We start from the raw sequence: 24,392 nt of genomic DNA, 5'->3' as shown, positions 1-24,392 counted from the left end.
CTCTACAAGGGCCTGATATCCACTTACGAGGACATTATACTGCTACTGTTCTATCAAAATTTTAGACGAATACCCTCATTTTTGGCTCTTATTTTTCTTAAAAACAAAAATAAGGTAAAAAAAAAATCTGGTAATTCTTTGTTTTTACATTTATCAGGCCCCAATATGCCCAAATATCAAAGAAAATTTAAAAATGCATGCCGTGGAAAAGTTCGGGTCTTAGGAGGTTAAAGGTATGGACTGCTTTGACAAAATGAAAATGAAAAGTACATGGGTAAATCCAATATAAGATCTTTACATAGTGTGATGTATGGTTTTTGCATGTTGTGAAGCAAAAAAAGATCAATATATTACTGAGCATATCACATATTCTCAATAAATTATTAAAATGAAGCATATACACTTCTGTTATATCCTTGTATTCCAATGTAAAGTAAATTTTGCTAATCACAAAATCACAACATTCTGTTTCTCTCTGATATATCAACCAAACATTTTGTTAAACCCAAAAATGTTGTTTCAAATAAACCTATAATTTAAACTAGCCTACATTGTTTTTCACTCTTTCATTATTAACACTGACCTCATAGTGTCTGAATGTTATTCACAGTCCGGTTGCAAATCTCTGAGAGGAGGAGTTCATGCAAAAACACAGAGAGCGTCTTCATCTTCATATCTGACTGCAGGGATGATGACAGAGAACAGTGGACTCATCTCAACATGATGGACTGCAGGACAGGACTGCTGTTTTTAACTCTCTGCTTGGCAGGTTAAGAGTTATTGTTTTTTTTTTGTTTTTTTGATGGTCTAAATATTTTGTCACATGCTTTAACGTTGTGCAAGTTATTCATTTTCTTATTATTTTATAGGTGTTAATGGTCAGACTCTGACAGAATCTGAACCAGCGGTTAAACAACCTGGCCAGTCTCACAGATTGACCTGTACAACATCTGGAATCTCATTCAGTAGCTACTGGATGGCCTGGATCAGACAGGCTCCTGGAAAAGGACTGGAGTGGATTGCAACTGAGGCACTTGGTAGTGGCAAATACTACTCTCAGTCAGTACAAGGCCGGTTTACTGTCTCCAGAGACAACAGCAGAGAGCAGTTGTATCTGCAGATGAACAGCCTGAAGACTGAAGATTCTGCTGTTTATTATTGTGCCCGAGAGTCACAGTGATAGAAGTTGGTTAAGCAGCTGTACAAAATCCTTCAGGTTTTATTATACTCTCTCACCTAATGTGTACCATTTAGAGAACTTATTCACACCCAATAAAGAATAACATACATTTTGAAAAAAAAAATCACACACCATTTTCTATCTTATAAGAAGTTTAAGCTGTGACACTCTACAATTATCTTCACTAAGGGGTACACAGGAAAATTTACTGCTGATTCTGGAGGAAAGCTGGCATTTCTCTTAACTCTGAGATTACAGTTTGGCTCCCCACCTGCAATATAACAGAACAACTTTACACCACATATAAATGAATCTCTACTGACAGTCTGCACATATGTTTGTTACATTACCTCCTCGACACCTGATGAAACAGTCTGAGTAGCAACAGATGTCCCCAGTTCAGTGAAGGATTTAGGGAGAGGAGGCCCATAAAAATGTGATTTAGAAATTAAGAATTTCTCTACGAAATGGCATCACACAAGTTCCAATTTAAAATAAATAACTTAGATCTTAATAGCTGCAGTGTTATTATCAAATTAAACTAGTTGAATTCGTTTTTAAACTTCAGCCACTATCTGAGCCATAGCTGACCCTTAAAACAGTCTGGAGACCAACAAATCTTGAATCAAGTGATGTGTTCAGTTTAGAGTGATATACTCTTAATGCTTAAAAAAATAGTGTGAAGTTGAAGATAAAGTTAACTTTATACAGTACTAGAAAATTACTTATTTTAAATACAGTTGTTTTAGAACTGTATATAAAACACTACAGGTTATTAGATATTAGAGTAAAAGCAAACTATAACCGATAACTATATCAGTAAGTTCAAGGAGTTACTCTTTATTCATTGTTTCCATGGTAAGAAAATTATACCATGGAAAATTATACTTTAAAACACAGAAGACGACTATATATTTTTTTATCTCCTTTCTTTTTTACAGGAGTTTGGAGTGAGATCAAACTGGAGCAGGATCCCTCTGAGGTGAAAAGACCTGGAGAGAGAGTGAAGATGTCATGTAGCCTATCTGGTTATAGACTGACAGGTTACAATACTGGCTGGATACGACAGAGACCAGGGGGAGCTCTGGGGTGGATTGGGTGGATGAATACGGGAAGAAACTCTGATACCTATGGCAGTTCTTTTCAAAGTCATGTAATCATGATTGAAGAAGACTCCAGCAGACAGTACACCTGTTTTTTACTTCTGTGTCCAACACTGAACACAAACTGCTGCACGAAAACCTCAGCATGTACTAATATCAAGTAACAATGTGATCTTATAACTTCTGTCTTTCCTCTGCAGATGAGGATAAAATATTAACTATTCATAGCAGTTAGGGAAAGGCAAGCAAGCTCAAAATAAAGTCGTTGTTGTTTCTTCAGCTTTAGTTGTCATATGTAAGTTAGCACAGGGTCAGCATTGCAATGAAATGTGTTGGACGAGCAGTAGTAGTAGTAGTCACAAAATTGGCACCATATCTCTTTAGTACATCCAGAAGCTTTTTAGTGATAAAGAAGGCTTTGTGCTTCAGTAAATCTGGCAGTAAATGTTCTTGAGTGATTGAGTGATAACCAGCTGTTCTCATTTATATGACCTGCATAAAACAAACACGTTGTAAGAAAGTAAAAAATCATTTTGTACTCCATCTACTGTGATTAGTAGCTTTAACACGGTGGGCACAACCAGACTATCAAGGAGAGTAATGTGAGGTTGTTGCGATTCTTAGCACACAGCTCATCCTTATCGATTTTCAGGCCCACCTTTCCCTAACCGAGATCACGTTGTCAGTGAGATTAGAGAAAAGAGGTGGAGGTGGAGTCAATGCAAAGCACTGATAGCTTCTATCTGTTTATGTCTGACTGCAGAGATGATGACAGAGAACAGTGGACTCACAGCCTGACATGATGGACTGTAAGACAGGACTGCTGCTTATAACTCTCTGCTTGGCAGGTGAAAAGCTTTGTTGATGATAATCTAAAATTATATTTTGGGCCATCCTTTTTAAGTTGTGCATTTGTTATTAATTTTCTCTTTACTGGGGCAGGTGTTAATGGTCAGACTCTGACAGAATCTGAACCAGCAGTTAAACAACCTGGTCAGTCTCACAGATTGACCTGTACAACCTCTGGAATCTCATTCAGCAGCAGCTGGATGCACTGGATCAGACAGGCTCCTGGAAAAGGGCTGGAATGGATTGCTGCTGATACTAACAGTGCCACCAAATACTACTCTCAGTCAGTTCAAGGCAGGTTTACTGTCTCCAGAGACAACAGCAGGCAGCAGCTGTATCTGCAGATGAACAGCCTGAAGACTGAAGATTCTGCTGTTTATTATTGTGCTCGAGACTCACAGTGACAGAAGTGGCTGAGCAGCTGTACAAAATCCTACACAACTTATTACATCCACTCATATATAATGGTCCATTCAGTTGTAATCATTCCTTCACGGCAAATAAAGTAAAACAAAAATTTAAAAAATTCCAAACTCTATTCTTACAAAAAAATTAGGGTGTAATTATCTTCACTGAAGAGCACAAATTTTCCATCATATGCTAAATTACTTAGAGACTGTGTTTTAAATATAAAGTTGTTCCTGTAGAGAGAGCTCTATGCAATCTTTTGCGCCTTTATAAACACATCATCACCAATATTTGTTACATTGCATCTTGGAAACTGTGTTTTGAACCATGCAAATATTTTGATTTAAACTGCTGTAAAATATGGCACATATTATTTTGTCAAGTTTATTATTTATTGTTTGTTTCCATGGCATGAAAATGATGTATTCTTTAAAATACTGAAGACAAACGTGGTGAGTGACAATCACTACTTTATCCTTTTGTCCTTTTTGGGTTAGGGTTACGAGTGAGATTAAACTGGGGCAGTCTTCCTCTGTTCTGAAATGACCAGGAGAGAGAGTGAAAATATCATGTGTTGTACTGTATCTGGTTATACAGGGAGTGCAGAATTATTAAGCAAATGAGTATTTTGTCCACATCATCCTCTTCATGCATGTTGTCTTACTCCAAGCTGTATAGGCTCGAAAGCCTACTACCAATTAAGCATATTAGGTGATGTGCATCTCTGTAATGAGAAGGGGTGTGGTCTAATGATATCAACACCCTATATCAGGTGTGCATAATTATTAGGCAACGTCCTTTCCTTTGGCAAAATGGGTCAAAAGAAGGACTTGACAGGCTCAGAAAAGTCAAAAATAGTGAGATATCTTGCAGAGGGATGCAGCAGTCTCAAAATTGCAAAGCTTCTGAAGCGTGATCATCGAACAATCAAGCGTTTCATTCAAAATAGTCAACAGGGTCGCAAGAAGCGTGTGGAAAAACCAAGGCGCAAAATAACTGCCCATGAACTGAGAAAAGTCAAGCGTGCAGCTGCCAAGATGCCACTTGCACCCAGTTTGGCCATATTTCAGAGCTGCAACATCACTGGAGTGCCCAAAAGCACAAGGTGTGCAATACTCAGAGACATGGCCAAGGTAAGAAAGGCTGAAAGACGACCACCACTGAACAAGACACACAAGCTGAAACGTCAAGACTGGGCCAAGAAATATCTCAAGACTGGTTTTTCTAAGGTTTTATGGACTGATGAAATGAGAGTGAGTCTTGATGGGCCAGATGGATGGGCCCGTGGCTAGATTGGTAAAGGGCAGAGAGCTCCAGTCCGACTCAGACGCCAGCAAGGTGGAGGTGGAGTACTGGTTTGGGCTGGTATCATCAAAGATGAGCTTGTGGGGGCCTTTTCGGGTTGAGGATGGAGTCAAGCTCAACTCCCAGTCCTACTGTCAGTTTCTGGAAGACACCTTCTTCAAGGAGTGGTACAGGAAGAAGTCTGCATCCTTCAAGAAAAACATGATTTTCATGCAGGACAATGCTCCATCACACGCGTCCAAGTACTCCACAGCGTGGCTGGCAAGAAAGGGTATAAAAGAAGAAAAACTAATGACATGGCCTCCTTGTTCACCTGATCTGAACCCCATTGAGAACCTGTGGTCCATCATCAAATGTGAGATTTACAAGGAGGGAAAACAGTACACCTCTCTGAACAGTGTCTGGGAGGCTGTGGTTGCTGCTGCACGCAATGTTGATGGTGAACAGATCAAAACACTGACAGAATCCATGGATGGCAGGCTTTTGAGTGTCCTTGCAAAGAAAGGTGGCTATATTGGTCGCTGATTTGTTTTTGTTTTGTTTTTGAATGTCACACATGTATATTTGTGAATGTGGAGATGTTATATTGGAGTCACTGGTAAAAATAAATAATTGAAATGGGTATATATTTGTTTTTTGTTAGATTGCCTAATAATTATGCACAGTAATAGTCACCTGCACACACAGATATCCCCCTAAAATAGCTAAAACTAATAACAAACTAAAAACTACTTCCAAAAACATTCAGCTTTGATATTAATGGGTTTTTTGGGTTCATTGAGAACATGGTTGTTGTTCAATGATAAAATTATTCCTCCCTGTATTCTGACAGACTACACTGGATACCAGAGAGACCAGGAGGAGCTTTCGGCTGGGTAGATGAACACAGGTTGAAACTCTGCTGCCTATGGCAATTCAATGTCATTTCATCATGACTGAAGAAGACTCTAGCAGCAGACAGTACCTTGAAATCAAGTGTCTGACAGCAGAAGATTCTGCTGCTTATTCCTGTGCTTGATCAAACAATAACAGACAACAGAGGAGCAGCTATACAAAACCTTTAAGTACAGTGTAGTTCCCGTAGTTTTGCTTCTTGTGTTAACACATTGTTTCCCTGTGTACACATACCCTGGACCTACCTTTGTTCCCTACAGAGACTCTGGTGCGAGAGAGGAGTGAAAGACTGGTGAGACACCAAGAGAGACTGAAGAGGAGTGAGAGTGTTCCCCTGCTTTTCCCTGTGGATTCTCTGGAGCCCTGATCCCCGCACCCTTGTATATAGCACTTTGCCACTGTTGCACATTTCACCTTGTGTTCGTGAATAAACCTGTCCTGCGTTTGAGTCCCTCCAGTTACTGTAACAAAAGTGACTAAGCTAAAAACAAAAATCTGTTGGAAACAGAGCATTTTTGATTACAGCCTGAAGCTTTGACTCATTGGGATTACTTGAAACTTTAGCTGATTATAATCTGAACATCCACCTTTGCAACAGTAAATGTATTAAAGAATGTGAGGAAAATGATAATAGGTTTATTTTAAATAGTTTTCAAATGACATTCTTTACACATGTAGGGAAACATATTTCATTTGTTTGTCATATCTGGTTATACCCCGACAGACTACTATTTGCACTGGATACGAAAGAGGCCAGGGAGAGCTCTGGAGTGGATTGGGAGGATGAACACAGGCTCAAACTCTGCTCGCTATGCCAGTTCTTTCCAAAGTCGTTTCATCATGACTGAAGAAGATTCCAGCAGCAAACAGTACCTTGAAATCAACAGCCTGACAGCAGAAGATTCTGCTGTTTACTTCTGTGCCCGAGAAAGCACAGTGACAGAAAACAGAAGAACAAAATGTAACATATCCAGTTTACTACACTGGGAAGAAAGATTAAAAAGAGAAGAAATGAAAGTGTGATTTTTTTTCTCACAGGAGTTTGAAGTGAGATCAAGCTGGAGCTGTCTGATAAAAAAGACCTGGAGAGAGAAAGAGTGAAAATATCATGTATGCTGTCTAGAGACCAGGGAGAGCTCTGGGATGGATTGGGTGGATGAATACAGGCTCAAACTCTCTTAGCTATAGCAGTCCTTTTCAAAGCTGTCTTATCATGACTGCTTTGACTGCTTTCACACTCCAGCAGAAGTCAGTATCTTGAGATTAAGAGCCTGACAGCAGAAATGATTTCCATATTAAGCTCTTGGAACAAACTGCCGGCCCATAATCTACTTTGTCAGTTCAGAAGAGGACTGAAAACTGACTTGCTGTACAATAACCCCAACACCTTGTTGTAGAGATTTATTAAAATCCATATTTTTTTTCTGTACTTTTTTTTTTTTTTTTAATTTATTTAGGACAGTGCATGTTAATGAACATAAATGTAAAGAAAAAATTACATGAATGTAAACATACCAGATTATAGCCAAGGGCTAATTTCCATCTGTTGTCCTTAAGCATAAAAATAGACATAATAATTCATAAAAATTTTTCATTCATTCATAATAAAAACTCCATCACCAAACTTACACATACACACCATTCTGTTCCCAAATAAAACATTAAAACTATACAACTCATACATGATCACACACTTGATTTGTCCATAACCAGTTTTTAACCTTTGCCTTAAACAAGTTGAATGCCGAGCTTTCTCTTATGGGTTGAGGAAGACTGTTCCACAGATGGCCTCCCTTGACAGAGAGGACGTTCTGCCCGAATGCTGTCCATCTGTGGGGTATAAACAAGTCTCCTCGGATTGTAGCTCGAGTGGTCCTGTCTGAGCTTTCTTTATGCCTAATGAACTGCTTTAGTGGTGGTGGAGCAAGGGAGTGTAAGACTTTATATATTAAACACACTCTTTTAAGTTTCACTAAGTTATTGAAGTTCAGTAATTTATGTTTTTTTAACACATGACAGTGGTGGTGGGAAGTCGGTTTTTTGTCAAGTAGTTTTAAACTTCTTTTATAAATGTTTTCAATAGTTATAAGTGTTGTTGGACAAGCAAGTGACCAGGACGTCAAACAATAGTCCATATGAGAGATGATCATTGAGTAAAAATAAGTTTTTGCAACATTCATATTTAAATTATTACGTATATGATTAAAATTTCGATTATTAAATTTAAGTACCTGGGACACTTTATTTATGTGACTCTTGAAGCACATAAGCATTAGCATTAGAAGGAAGCACTTCTAATGCTTAGGTTGGAATGAGCCTTTAGTGGATTCACACTCCTAAAAACAAAAGAAATACTGAATAGTTAGGTGACGATTGAAATTAAATTTGTTTCCACAGGTTTGTACAGTCGAGCAATATCACTCTATTGTGTATTACTGTGCCAAATATACTTTTGAAGAAAGTAAGACTATAAAATATTTAAAAATAACCTCCAGGTGGCAATAAAACATGCAAACTGAGGAGAAAGGAAAGCATGACATGCATGTAAATATGCAGAAATGTTCATCTGTGCAGCTGTTCTTCTGTTTTTTTCACTTCCTCTTCTCAAGGTTATAAATAAGTTAATAGTTAATACAACTATACTTCTTCTTACTTACTTTTTACTCTTTGATACTCTTTCGCATTTTTATTCTAATCTGTATTTTTTATTGAGTGAGTGTCTCGCTTGTTAGCAGCTAAATGTCACCACCTGGTGTAATTGCTACCTGAGCGTTGTTTAGATTATGATATACTGCATTTTTAGTGCTTTAACAATGAAAAGCAACACATGCAAATTGTATCTGAGAATGAATGTATGCTAAGTGTGAGTGAATCAAAACACTATTTCTTTGATGAAGAGGTGGAGTACTTACAAAACTGTCTTCAGTCTCTTCATATGTATTGCAGAACAGGTCAGCTGAGAGAGGCTCATGGACTCATTCATATAAACACACACAAAGACAAATACTGGATCACCCATGTTTATGGTTAGTTTTTTTTTTTTTTTTGTTCTATCTTGCCTTAATATGACCCCAACAGAGCTTTCACAACCAGCCCTCTTTTTTTAGCAGCAGAAATTTGATGGTTTATTTCTATGAAATATGCTTTTCTGTTTACAGGTGTAAAGTGTGAACAGTTGACACAGTCAGCCTCTGAGACTTCAGAGCTTTGTTAATATCCTACCATCAACTGTCAGGTCACTTAATCTGTTAGCACCTACTGGACAGCTTGGATCAGACAGCTTGCAGGGGAAGGACTGGAGTGGATTGGAAGTGCAGGTGTTGGATGGGCTACATACAAAGATCCATTAAAGAACAAGTTCAGCAACCTGATGACACCTCGGTGTATTACTGTGCCAGAAAAACACAATGACACCAAACATCTGTAGACCAACCAAAGAATAAGTTGTCAGACCCAAAAGGATATTAAAAAGTTTTCATGATTTAAAAAACAATAATAAGTAAAAAAAACAAAAAAACAGCAACTTTCTTTACTCTAAAAATATTTATGTAAATTTCATAATTGCGTCTTCACCTAATGAAAAAAATAAATAACATGACACAAATTATTGCTTCTTCATATTTAAGTGCATTTTGGTTCCTAACGAAAAGAAATGTGTCTTTATTTGCCAGTTGGAAAAAGTCAAAGGTACACATGGATTTTTTTACATAACATGTTATTGATGCACAAAAATGGGGAAAATTGTTTATTTATTTTTCACAATAAAATTAACCACTTTGTAACTGCACTTACTGCCACAAAGATTCATCATTTTTTTAAAAGCTTTTCAACAATTAAGATTAGTGCATACATACATGTAAAAGAGACCTAAGTAAATATATTACATTTTCTGAGCAGCTATTTTTCTCTGTAAGCTCTTTGTTTCTGTGTGTCTGACATCTGTAAACAGGGTATGTCTGTAAAAATATCCAAACATGTTTAAGTGTATTTCCATGACGATACAGAAAATAAATAAGTAAGTAAAGCAATGTATGAATCAATAAATGTCACTGTTTAAAGCTTCTGTGGAAACAGTCTTTAAGATCTGAAACAAAGTGAATCGCTTCTGGTGCACAAATAAGGATATAAATACATCTTATTTGTTTAATAACATAAACATACAATGATGGTACACAGCCTCCTTAATGAGTCAGAGTTAGGTCAACAAAGATGCTTTATATGTTTGATTTTATGCAAACTTGGCTTCCTTTCTGCTCAGCCATAAAACTCTGCACATTTTCTTTGCGTGGAGATTCCAGAATATCAGTCTCAACCTAAATCATGTTTTCTGTAGCTCTGCTGCTGCTGTTGTTAGCTGGATCACGTGAGTCTCTCTGGATTTCTCACAATCAATAGTTCAGTTTTCTCAGCGCAATTTGATCATTTATTATGAAATATACTTTTCTGTTAACAGGTGTAAATTCTGAAACATTGACACAGCCAGCCTCCATGATTGTACAGCCAGGGGAACACCTGACCATCACCTGTCAGGTTTCTTATTCTCTCGGCAGCTACCCAACAGCTTGGATCAGACAGCCTGCAGGAAAAGGACTGGAGTGGATTGGAAGGGCAGGAGATGGATGGACAACATACTACAAAGATTCACTTAAAAACAAGTTCAGCATCAGCTTTGAATCTTCCAGCAAAACAGTCACTCTCAGGGGGACGAATGTGCAGCCTGAAGACACTGCTGTGTATTACTGTGCCAGAGAGTCACAGTAACATGAAGCATCAGTAGACCTGAACAAAAACTTCACAGTGCCTGAACATTACTAAAGAAACCAGAGGAGGAGTTCTCAGACAATTAAAGATTTAAAGAATCTGCTCATTCTAACAATATTACAATATTCATGTGAATCACTTATTTATGCAAGATGGCCGCCAGGGCGAAACCACAGAGGCAGGCAGGTCCTGTGTGTTTGCCAAAAAAATATATCAAAAAACCTTGGATTTTGCCATGTTTGTTTGGTCTCTTCTTGTCTTTCTACTTCCTCTTGAGCTTAATGTATCCACGGAAAATGATTAATTCAACTCTCCAACATCTTTTGTACTCAAGAATCCTGGATTGTGGACATGCTAGGCCGCCCCCAGGTAAACGTGTTAAAACGGTATCTAGATCATTCCTGGGGGTTGTGAATCTCTTGATGATAATACTTCTGGCTGGCGATGTTGAGCATAACCCCGGACCTGTTTCAAGTCCTGTGCTACAGTTGCAGCAGCTCCCTGGGATAACACCATCACTGCTACCTTGGCTACAGCAGCTCCCTGGGCTAACACCATCACTGCTACCTTGGCTACAGCAGCTCCCTGGGCTAACACCATCACTGCTACCTTGGCTACATCAGCTCCCTGGGCTAACACCATCACTGCTACCAGGGCTACAGAAGCTCCCTAGGCTACAGCAGCTTCCTAGGCTACAGCAGCTTCCTAGGCCAACACCATCACTGCTACCTGGGCTACAGCAGCACTGTGGGCTAACACCGTCACTGCTACCTGGGCTACAGCAGCTTCCTGGGCTAACACCATCACTGCTACCAGGGCTACAGCAGCGTCCTGCGCTAACATCATCACTGCCACCTGGGCTAGAGCAGCATCGTGGACTAAGACCTTGACTGCTAATAGGGTTACAGAAGCCTCCTGGACTAACACCATCACTACCAATAGGGCTACAGCAGCCTCCTGGGCTAACACCATCACTGCTACCTTGGCTACAGCAGCTCCCTGGGCTAACACCATCACTGCTACCTTGGCTACATCAGCTCCCTGGGCTAACACCATCACTGCTACCAGGGCTACAGAAGCTCCCTAGGCTACAGCAGCTTCCTAGGCCAACACCATCACTGCTACCTGGGCTACAGCAGCTCCCTGGGCTAACACCATCACTGCTACCTGGGCTACATCAGCCTCCTGGACCAACACCATCACTGCCACCTGGGCTACAGCAGCCTTCTGGACTAACACCTGGGCTACAGCAGCCTTCTGGACTAACACCATCACTGCTACCAGGGTTACAGCAGCCTCCTGAACTAACACCATCACTGCTACCAGGGTTACAGCAGCTTCTTGGGCTAACACCATCATTGCAGGTCCCGATTACAACTAAACCTAGTAAGTCAACACAACCTATCACACCCATAGGTACACAGAGGAACCCTGTGTTTAAAAAGCATCGATCGTAAGTTATTTCGGACTCTTAATCAAGCTAGGACTATATGGGATCCACAGTGTAAAGACAGAGGGCTCCTAGGTGGCCATCTGAACATACGCAGCATGGCCCCTAAGAGGGAACAACTGGAACATCTTCTCATTAATTCAAATGTTGATTTCATGGGACTTTCGGAAACTTGGCTCAAACCCTCTTCTCCACAAGCACTGGTAACTCTACAAGGCTACCATGTCTTCAGAAAAGATAGGCATCAAGGAAAGGGGGGAGGGGTGTTATTGTATATGAAGGACTCTCTAAAATGTACACAAATGATCTGGCCCAATGAAATCTCTGTTGAATGTGTGGGAGTTAAAGTGTCACTCTCAGCAGAAATGTCATTTACTGTTTTATGTCTTTATCGCCCACCTTTAGCAAAAGTAGATTTTTATGACCAATTCAAGGCACTTCTGAATTCTTGCGACTTCAACAATGAACTTATCCTAATGGGAGACTTAAATGTAAATTGGGATAACAAAAGTGACAGAAAGAAACTAAAAGAAATCACAGATAATTTTGGTTTAAAACAAATGATCAATGATCCCACTAGAACATAGGTGTCAAACTCTGGCCCGCGGGCCAAATTTGGCCCGCAGCCTAATTACATTTGGCCCGCGAAGCCATACCAAATTACTATTAGAGCTGGCTTAGTCAAAGTCAAAGTCAAAGTCAACTTTATTTGTCGATTCTGCCACATGTACAGGACATACAGAGAATAGAAATTGCGTTACTCTCAATCCCTAGATAAATAGCAAATGAACATTTAAATATATTTAAATATAAAAGTGATTAAAAATGCAAGTAAAATAATTAAAAAGTAAAAATTTAAATAAATACAATTTTACATATAACAAGAAAGCTATACAATATACAATGTAATGGGTAAGTGACATTGAGTGTAAACCAGGCAGAGTAGTGCAAATAGGCAAATAGTGCAAATGGAGATTTAGTAGTGTACGGTAAGAGAAAGTGTAACAACAAAGTCTTGTGAGGTAATGGCAGTCCAATGCTCCACAAAGTGACTGGTAACTGGTGCAGGCCAGTGAGTGAGTCAGAGAGTGTGTGTGTTTGTGTGTGTGTGACAGAGTTCAGTGAGACCGTGGAGGAGAGAGGGGAGAGGGGGCAGAATCGGGAGGGAGTTAAGCTTCCTGACAGCCTGATGGATGAAGCTGTCCTTCAGCCTGCTGGTCCTGGCCTGGAGACTCCGCAGTCTCCTCCCCGACGGCAGCAGCTTGAAGAAGCTTTGCATTGGGTGCGTGGGATCAGCCGCTATGCAAAGGGCTTTTTTAGTGAGACGGGTGCTGTAAATGTCCTGGAGGGAGGGGAGAGAGACACCAATGATCCTCTCTGCAGCTCTCACTATGCGTTGGAGGGTTCTATGACAGGACGCATTGCAGGCTCCAAACCACACAGTGATGCAGCTCGACAGGATGCTCTCGATGGTGCCTCTGTAGAAAGTGTACATGATGGGGGCTGGTGCTCCTGCTCTTCTTAGTTTGCGGAGAAAGAAGAGACTGGTATTATACAGCTAATATATATATTGTTTAGTATTAAGCTTTGCTTGTTCCATATTCAGTTTTTCAGCAAAACGTGTTTGAGTCCATAAGAAAAGCTTCATTCTTATATCTGGAGGAATAAATATATTTCAATAAATATTAGTGTTAGCCCGCGACTTTGTTCCAGTTTTGAATTTTGGCCCACTGTGTATTTGAGTTTGACACCCCTGCACTAGAATAACAAATCGCTCTAGAACTCTAATAGACCTGGTGTTTTCTAACAAACCGGATAGAATGATAAAAACATATAACTTTTTGACTGGCTTGTCTGACCACAATGCAATATTCTTCTCTAGAAAGCTGACTAAAAAGCGACTGAGATGTGTCAGTAAAAGCATGAATATAAAAAAAAACATTTATTCCAAATAGTCAAGAGCAACATTTAATGCCAATGAACTGGTATCAGAGCCTCTCAGCCTAGCTACTAATTTAAATGATTTTTTCCAAAGTACTATTAATGAAATTGCACAATTGTTTTCTAATTCTTGTGACCCTCAACAAAATATTGGGAATGCCGACACCAAAGAGGATGTTTCTTCTCCAGATTCAAAGTTCAATATTCAGAAAATTAGAAGATGTTCTAAAGCAAGGGATGAGTTTGGATTTGATACCAATTTCTTGAAGCATTATAAATCTTGTTTTTGGGTGCCTGTGACCATCTTATTAATTTATCAATCACGCAGGCAGTCGTTCCTCTGAGTTGGAAGGTGGCAAAAGTTACACCAATTTATAAATCCGGTGATAAAACAGACCCTGCTAATTATCGACCTATTAGCATACTCCCTATCTTTTCAAAGATAGCAGAAAAGTGGGTTGGTAACTCTATCATCAAACATCTTAATGACTCTTTTCCGGGTTTGCACCCTATGCAATTTGGATTTCGCACTCTTCATTCAACTGAAACGGCTGTCTGTGTTTTTGTTGAGAGAGTGAAATCTTACTTAGACAAGAGCAGTTATGTTGCGGCTGTTTTTCTTGATTTCAAGTGTGCGTTTGACACTGTGAATCATCTTAAGCTCTTGTCTAGACTGTCGACATTTAACTTTAGTAATCACACTGTTAAATGGATACAGTCTTATCTAGCAGATAGAAAACAATGCGTGCAAATAAAGAATAGCAAGTCACCCTATCTTTACTGTACGCAAGGTGTCCCCCAGGGTTCAATTCTAGGCCCCCTGTTATTTTCACTTTATGTAAATGACTTGCCTAATGTGTGCAAAAATGTGGACACGATTATGTATGCGGATGATACGGTAATTTTTACGCAAGCCAAAACTGCTGATGATGCAGCCCATCAGCTTTCACTGGCATTACATGACTTACAAAAATGGCTGAATGACTCATGCTTGTGCCTTAATTTTAAAAAGACCGTATCAATGTTTTTTAGTAAACCTAAAACAACCGTGGCTGCAGTAAAAGTCTGCTTGGGTGCACAAGAATTAATTAATGTTGAGGAATTTAAGTATTTGGGAGTGCTACTAGACTCTAATTATCCTTTAAAAAACACATTAAAAAAGTAGTGAAAACTGTAAATGTTAATATATAGAACTTTAGACATATCCGCACATCATTAACAGACACAGCAGCGATTACATTCCTGCATTCTATGATACTGGCTCATATTGAATATTGTATTACAATGTGGTCCTATACGAGCTCTGCTGCTATTGGGCCAATCGAAGTATGCTACAAAAGAGCATTGAAAATATTAGATAAAAAACCTTTTTCATATCACCATTGTCAAATTTTAGAAAAATACAAGTTTTTAAATTTTACTAATTTCAAATTATTTAAATCTGCCTGTCTAATATACAAAGTTATACATGGTCTGGCGCCTCCACCAATGAGTGATTTTATTAAACAAAAGTCTAGCAGTGTTGCCGGGTCTCGACTGACTCGAGCCACTGTTAGAGGTGATTGTGAACTGGCATTCAGGCGGACCACCTTTTCACAGAATGCTCTGTTCGGTGAATGACGAAAATAATGAAGCTGATATGATTTCCAGGTATGTAATCCAGACAGAGTAACAGAAATTATCCAAACCTCTCGAGTTGCCAATCTTTTCGTGACAAGATGTTGTCATCACCTGTCAGGTCTCTTATGTTTTGGCAGCTTTCACACAGCCTGGATCAGACAGCTTGCGTGGAAAAGACTTGATCTGAGGCATAGAGCAGCCAATGGTTTTCTTTTGGGGTGTGTTTTTTCCTGTCTACCCTTCCTGTTCTCAGACTCATTTCTCCTTTATCTCTTTGGTTATGAATAAAGATGATTGTCATGATGTCAGGTTTCTTATTCTCTCTGCAGCTCCCCAACTGACACTATTACGTATTACTGTGTCAGAGAGTCAGTAGAAAACAAAACATCAGTAGTCCTGAACCTGTAGACCTGAAAATCTTCACAATGCCTCAACATTAGTTGAGACACTGCAGGAGCTCATTTGTGGGGAGGAGATCCCTGACCACTAATGATTTTAAAGAATCTCCTCACTCTAACAATATTTATGTGAATCATTATTTTGTAAATTTGTTTAATGAAGAAATGGAAATAGAAACATAAATTCCTAAATTCTTATCATTATTTTTTAATATTTTTAACCAAAGGAATGGATGCTCTGTGGATGTGTATTTTCAACATAACTTATTATTAATACACATACGTGGGAAAAGTTATTATTACACGTTAAAAGTGAACACTGAACATCCACAAAATATTTTTGAATAAAAATATAAACCGTGTGCATCTCACAAGGATTATCCACTTCCTGGGCAATGTTCCCTCTAAGCTGCACATGGGCGCAGTTGCGCACTGCTGGCAGAGTCACTGCGCACAGAAAATCTGCATTGCGCACAGAAAAAAAAACTAACCTGAATTGAAATTAAAATAAATACGTTAACAATTCTGTTTTGCAGTGTTAGTCAGTAAGTGACTGGCTGCTCCCGTATGGGATTAGAACGATGCCACCTTATCCCATAGTCCAGCCAATGATGCAATTCACTTTCATATATACGCAGCTAATCAACGTCGTTGACAGGCTATGACAGCGTCCTTATGTGCTGACACCGGTGTTTTAGCTAGCAAAGCACGTTAATGATAACGTGTGCAACCGTTAGTGTTCAACAGTTTTTAAATTGTGTTGATAGGCCACGTAAAACCAGAGTTATGATAAAAATATATGCAGTGTTTGGTTTTCTTCCTGAATACTATCGTTGTTTATATTTACTGCGGGAAGAAACGGTAAAAACTGCGTTTTATAAGGAAAACGCTCGAAGGCACTCTCCGCCTGTGAGCAAAGACAAAACCAAAAAAACCCTTTCCTATTGGTCGAAAAATGTACCATGTCGACCAATCAAAAAATGATATGGCAACATGGCATTTTGATGTTTAGGAAGGGGGAAGTTTTAGGAGTTGTTTTGAGATGTGAGAGATTTGCGATGTTTAGCGCAAATCTTGTGTAGTTAGTGTGTAGTGTAGTCAATAGTTTTGTTGTGTGTGTCAGAACAATGAGGCGACTACTGAGTGTTACAGGTGTTACAAGAGTTATACATCTCCTGTTGTCAGGCCTGCAGGTATCAGGCTGTTGTTCCCGTTTATCTCATAGTGGACAGAAATTATTTTTTGGAGTGGCACAAATAATTTGTGTGGCATCAAATTTGATGCAGAACAGGTGATTGTTCTGTAAATAGTTTGAAATGTTTATTTAAAATAATGCCTTGGCTGCATTTTTAGGTAAACAGCTGCAAAAAACTTTGTTGTTTGCATAACTCAGTTACTTTTTTGAAGAAGTAACTATATCATTAGTTGCCCAGCATTGGTCATTATATCCTGTATTTTGCAGACAGAGAGTTACAGGACTCCCAGACCACAGACTCAGACTCATAATACAAGTCAGAGCTTTATAAAAAAAGAAAAAAGAAAAAAAAAAGAAAGTTGTGTTTTCAAAGTTGGAGTTCAAGTTATTTTTATTTCCAATAGTGTTATGAACAAGATTTTTTTTACATTTTCATTTTAAGTGGGCTAAAGCAGTTAATTAAAAGTAGTCTAACATAAATGTAAATGCTGTAATTTGATTATTTTAATAAACCATGCAACTTGGATGGATTCGATGCTGGCGTGACCACAGTGCACACGTCTAATGTTGCTCACTGTGGTCCAAGTGTCCACTCAGGGAGTTTGTGTGTTCGCTCAGACACATGAAAAATTAGAGGGAACATTGTTCCTGGGTGAGGTGTTCCAGGCACGTCCCACTGGGAGGATGGCTTGTACAGACCCAGGACACCCCGGAGAGATTATGTCTCTCAGCTGGCCTTGGAAAAACTCTGTGATCCCCCAGATAAAGTGGAGGTGGTGTCTAGGGAAAGGGAGGCCTGGCCCAGATAAGTTGAGGTAAATGGATGATTGGAAAGAAAAGAGATTCAACATAAATATTGGAAAAAGGAACAAATAATTTGCATGCAAAAAACTGTAACACATTTGCTTAAGTAAATGTATGATACCACTATAGAAAACAGGTATAGAAAGTAAAACAATAGATGAATAAATACATTTTACAATTAAAATATTCTGAAGACACACAAACACACACACACGCACGCACACACACACACACACACCTGTATCTAAACAAGAAATGAATAACGTAATAATAATAATTTTCAAAACATTGTTTCAAAGTGTGGTGAAAGACATCATAATGTATTACAAAAAAAAAACATGACACTCCTATTTGTCATCTATGTTAGCAATGTTAACTATCTATAGAAAAATTACCAATATTATTTGTGTTTCTATTATTATTAAATATTTGTGTAGGTGACAGAGGAGAGAGTGAGTTTAATTAATTTAGATCCAAATGCAGCATTTCAAAAAGAGAGCCAGTGTGTCATTATCTTCAGTCATATTTACTATAGTATGTTGCATTATTTAATTTTTGCTTGTCTTTCATCATGCTTTCCTTTCAATAGATTTCTTTGCTATGGGGGAAACATAGTGCTATACAGGGAGTGCAGAATTATTAGGCAAATGAGTATTTTGTCCACATCATCCTCTTCATGCATGTTGTCTTACTCCAAGCTGTATAGGCTCGAAAGCCTACTACCAATTAAGCATATTAGGTGATGTGCATCTCTGTAATGAGAAGGGGTGTGGTCTAATGACATCAACACCCTATATCAGGTGTGCATAATTATTAGGCAACGTCCTTTCCTTTGGCAAAATGGGTCAAAAGAATGACTTGACAGGCTCAGAAAAGTCAAAAATAGTGAGATATCTTGCAGAGGGATGCAGCAGTCTCAAAATTGCAAAGCTTCCGAAGCGTGATCATCAAACAATCAAGCGTTTCATTCAAAATAGTCAACAGGGTCGCAAGAAGCGTGTGGAAAAACCAAGGCGCAAAATAACTGCTCATGAACTGAGAAAAGTCAAGCGTGCAGCTGCCAAGATGCCACTTGCCACCAGTTTGGCCATATTTCAGAGCTGCAACATCACTGGAGTGCCCAAAAGCACAAGGTGTGCAATACTCAGAGACATGGCCAAGGTAAGAAAGGCTGAAAGACGACCACCACTGAACAAGACACACAAGCTGAAACGTCAAGACTGGGCCAAGAAATATCTCAAGACTGATTTCTCTAAGGTTTTATGGACTGATGAAATGAGAGTGAGTCTTGATGGGCCAGATGGATGGGCCCGTGGCTGGATTGGTAAAGGACAGAGAGCTCCAGTCCGACTCAGACGCCAGCAAGGTGGAGGTGGAGTACTGGTTTGGGCTGGTATCATCAAAGATGAGCTTGTGGGGCCTTTTCGGGTTGAGGATGGAGTCAAGCTCAACTCCCAGTCCTACTGCCAGTTTCTGGAAGACACCTTCTTCAAGCAGTGGTACAGGAAGAAGTCTGCATCCTTCAAGAAAAACATGATTTTCATGCAGGACAATGCTCCATCACACGCGTCCAAGTACTCCACAGCGTGGCTGGCAAGAAAGGGTATAAAAGAAGAAAAACTAATGACGTGGCCTCCTTGTTCACCTGATCTGAACCCCATTGAGAACCTGTGGTCCATCATCAAATGTGAGATTTACAAGGAGGGAAAACAGTACACCTCTCTGAACAGTGTCTGGGAGGCTGTGGTTGCTGCTGCACGCAATGTTGATGGTGAACAGATCAAAACACTGACAGAATCCATGGATGGCAGGCTTTTGAGTGTCCTTGCAAAGAAAGGTGGCTATATTGGTCGCTGATTTGTTTTTGTTTTGTTTTTGAATCTCAGAAATGTATATTTGTGAATGTGGAGATGTTATATTGGTTTCACTGGTAAAAATAAATAATTGAAATGGGTATATATTTGTTTTTTGTTAAGTTGCCTAATAATTATGCACAGTAATAGTCACCTGCACACACAGATATCCCCCTAAAATAGCTAAAACTAAAAACAAACTAAAAACTACTTCCAAAAACATTCAGCTTTGATATTAATGAGTTTTTTGGGTTCATTGAGAACATGGTTGTTGTTCAATAATAAAATTATTCCTCAGAAATACAACTTGCCTAATAATTCTGCACTCCCTGTACTTAAACACAGCTTAAAACATAGTGAACCTAAAGAATCGTCTGCTTTAGACTGTGTCAGTGATGTTACCTGTTGGATGGCACATACTTTTCTCAAACTAAATACCAAAAGTAAAAAACAATTGAAGTCACATTGTCCAGTCGTACAAATCTAATAGTTACTACAATCCTTTCCTTTGCTTGCCTTAATTCTTGTTTGATGTCTGACAGTTGTGCCCTGTTGTCTCTTCTAAAAAATATTTTGCAAGCATCTTTACAATGAGATGCATCAGCTGCTATCCATGTCTTCAGTTTCATTTTCTGTTGCACTCATTGTTATCCCTCTTCTTGCAGTTATTTCACAAAGCCAGTGGGGTATTTGCAGATTAAACCATCATTCTTTCAACAGAGGAACTGCAATACTGATTTATCTGAAACATTATTTAAACCACAAAGATAAATTCTGTGTTTGTTTGTATTTTTAAATAACCAGCTTCACTTCAAGCTGTTGATGTTTTTAGCTCAACATAGTGTTGAACGAGCTTATTTGGAGTTTCAGAGATGAGGTTAACCTTTTTGCCAAAGTATTCATTTGAAAAATTGTGAAAACTCCTCAGTTAAGTAAGGCGGAGTCTATGCAAAACATCTTCCACCACTACTTATCCATCTGTTGGAGAAGATAACAGACAACTCTGGGTACTTTGCAGTACTGTATCATGGATTACAAGACAAGACTGCTGCTTTCAGTTATTTGGTGGGCAGGTGAGGATTTCCCCTGATCTTGATTTAACATTAATTATTTGGAGAATAATTCATTATTATTATTGGGTTTTTTTTGTTTGTTTATGTCTTACCAGGTGTTAATGGTCAGACTCTGACACAATCTGAACCAGACCTAATTAAAAGACCTGGAGAATCTCACAGATTGACCTGCACAGCCTCTGGATTCACATTCAGAGACTACCGGATGGTTTGGGTCAGACAGGCTCCTGGAAAAAGACTGGAGTGGATTGCTTATATCAGCACTTCAACTTATAGTTATGCTACCTCTTATCCCCAGTCAGTCCAGGGTAGATTCACCATCTCCAGAGATGACTCCAGCAGTAAAGTCTATTTACAGATGGACAGCTTGAAGACTGAGGACACAGCAGTTTATTATTGTGCCCGAGGGACACAGTGAGAGAGAGCAATAGAAATGCCATACAAAAACCACTTCCTCTGTTTCCTAACTCCAGTGAATATTTGGTAAACTCAGGGCTTTTTTCCTACATGTTTTAAACATTCATGGTAAAACAATTTCATCATTAATTAGTAATACAATATCTTTTATCCAGTGTCACCTAGTTTGAATTTAGGTTCTGAATGTACACTAACACGTATAATTGATATCAACAAATTATTACACCATTTCATCATGTATATTTGCGATGCAAACATTCACAGAGTTATGGATGAAGAGGTCAGTGTGACAGATCATTCTATAGTTTCAAGTGTGGTTTCAGAAGAAAGCACACCAAACAATTATTTAACTTTATTTGATTTCAGTGAATCAGCTGGTTAGGGTGGAGAGAAGTGTGCTGTTTGAAACGCTGACACTGAATAATAAATAAAAAGTAGCTCCTAGGATAGAAATCTGATTATGGGAGCATATGATGCTGATTTGTTTTTTCTCTTACCTAACTGCCGGTATTCCAGTAGACATGTCTGTTTAAATATTAAACAATAATCTGCAGGCTGAGGAGAAGCCATCACCTCTTGAGTAATGATTTGAATATTGTATACTATAAATCTTTTTTTTTTTTTATTTCAAGTTTTTTTTCCTTTTTTATATAATTCTGTGAAGTATATAAAGGCTAGAATATTAAAAATCTATTAAATCAAACAAACAAATAAGCACTGCAGGCCTTGAAACATCAAGCCAATCTGAGCTTAAATGGACAGAACAATAACACATAAATCACTGGCACTTATTGCATACAAGGAAATAAAAGAAACAAGAGCATGTAATTCATGCATCATTTATAGTGCTGTATTCAGCAGTTGAAGTTGGATGTAAAGACTTGGAAAGGGCATTTTTGGTCCATTAGTTGTTGCGTGTACTTGAACATCACTCTTTGTGTTAGGATGCCTGGGTCGTTGACCCAGGGTTTTTGAGTTTATTATATTATTTATAATTTCTAGTCTTTGGGTTTTTGTTAGAGTCCTTTCTTATGGTTTTGTCTCTGTGTATTCCTTAGTTGCTGTCTCCCTTGTCTGCGATATCCCCGTGTCCAGTCAGTGTCGGTGTCTGTCCTGGTCCCACGTCTCTGTTCCCTCTGTTGTAGTGCCTGCCTGTGAGTCTGTGTCTGTAAGTTCAGTCTGTGTTATGTTTCCTGTTTTATTTTGAAGGTCCATGTCTTATGTTAATGTATCTGGTTTTGCTTCCCCTGTTTCGTTAGGCCTGATTTGCCCCAGCTGTGTTTCCCTCCTGTTACTCATTCCCTGATTGCTCCCTCTATGTATTTAAGCCCTGTGTTTTCTTCCGTCCTTGTCGTGATCTACTGTTATCTTGCTGTGTGTTCTGTCTGTGTAGGTGTATTTTGTATTCTTAGTTTTGTTACCCTTTTGAGTTCAGCATTAAAGCTATTTTAAGTTACTTTCTGTCTCCGGAGTCTGCACTTTGGGTCCTTCTCCTGCCTGCACACTAGTGATGGGCAGATGAAGCTTCATGAAGCACTGAAGCTTTTCATCCAGTTGGTTCATCCAAGCTTCTTGAAGCTTCATTTGCTCTAGTAGGACACCTACTGGACGTAAAAATAATAGCTGGCATGAATTTGAAGAGTGTGACCTTTTGCACACAGCCTGTAAATGTCAACAACAATAGGAGTGTGTAAAACATGTATATTGTAGTGATGGCAGTATACTGTGTATATTTATACTGGCAGTATGGAAAATGATTATTTGGAAATGCTTAAAATGGAAATGATCATTTACTGTGAGGTGAGGTGTGGTTGGGGTGTGGACAGTAGTTGTGCTTTTGTAACGTTGACAGCTACACACTGAGGCTTTGAGCCTCAGTCCTGCCTGTTCACATTTTATTCTATAAAAACTAAATTTTCACTGCTTTTATGACCTTTTAGTGGGGAGAACATAGCTGGGATTTAATGATTTAACAAATCTTTTGAATCCTTTGTCCTCCACAATGCTAAATAGCTGGGAGTCCTCAATCACCATGCTAACCAGGTCTTCATCTATTTGAGATTGTTCTCCTGAGGAAAGACAATAAAGACAAAGCACAAATATAAATATCACACACATAACTTATAACAGTTGTATAATATTGTTATATCATTTAGTAACATTACTGCATGCTATATTATCATGGCATTTGATGGCTCACCTGGTCTTGCTCCACAATCGGTGTTCCCCTTATTCTCATGCAAAGCTCTGTAGTGCCTAAGCATCGATGAGGTGTTGTTGTTATATCCCAGCTCCCTGGCACATAGCAAACACTTCACCTTGTACAAAAGTAAAGACAGCTTAACATAAATTGTATTGCACCATCAGTTTTACGAAAATACATCTTCTGTAGATGTTTACATACCTTGTTGGGAGGAATAAGATCAAAATGTTCCCACACAGGGGAGGACATCCTTCTCTTCGTAGCTGGCTCCATTCTCTCCTGACTTTCTCTCCTCACTCTCATAAACCTCCAAACTGTCTCCAAACTCTCACTAACAACTCTCCATCAAACACCCACATTTTGAATGAAGTCTGAGGGGTTTATATCGCTGTCATATCTCGCGGCAAAGTTCGAACCACTTCATGAACCAGTCACGTGGTACAGCCGGGCAGCGAGGCTTCGGACGTCATCATTTTCAGCTCCTCCCATAAATGAAGCAAGCCTCGAAACGCTCCCTTAATTACTTGACACAAGCTTCGAAGTCTCGATACAGAACGTCACATCACTACTGCACACAGCCGTCACATAACACTTTGGTGATACAGAACAAGGGAATGTATAAATGGAGTAATGTTTTCTAAAGTGTCAGATAATTTCAAATAAAAAAAATTCTATCAAATCAGCAAATATCAAACTGCACAGTTTCTGTGCAGTTTGTCACACAGTGAGACTGCCAGCTAAAGTTACAGCTGCTGTATTTCCCAGAGAGAGAAAATAATGAAAATTCTATTTCTTTTTCAGAAGTCAAGCAAACATTTTGTGAACCCCCCCCCCCCCCCCAAAAAAAAAAAAAAAAGTATTTTAGACAGAAATTTAAATAACTGCTAATTATTTGTCATGCTTTCATTATTTTCTTCTTTCTCCTGCTGTTTTTTTCT

At 38.9% G+C, this 24,392-nt stretch overlaps 1 gene segment (V, D, J or C); it reads left to right on the top strand.

Annotated features, from left to right (window-relative positions):
• Positions 1-10,042: 10,042 nt before the first annotated feature.
• Positions 10,043-10,500, top strand: LOC113020966 (Ig heavy chain V region XIG14-like). The segment is given in 2 exon segments: positions 10,043-10,102; positions 10,193-10,500. Coding segments are annotated over 2 exon segments (351 nt in total).
• The last annotated feature ends 13,892 nt before the right edge of the window (positions 10,501-24,392 follow it).

Source organism: Astatotilapia calliptera, chromosome 4, assembly GCF_900246225.1.
Source record: "Astatotilapia calliptera chromosome 4, fAstCal1.2, whole genome shotgun sequence".
In the NCBI taxonomy this organism is placed as follows: domain Eukaryota; kingdom Metazoa; phylum Chordata; class Actinopteri; order Cichliformes; family Cichlidae; genus Astatotilapia; species Astatotilapia calliptera.
The sequence above is the reverse complement of the archived record's forward strand: the minus strand, read 5'-3'. Positions and strand labels throughout refer to the sequence as shown.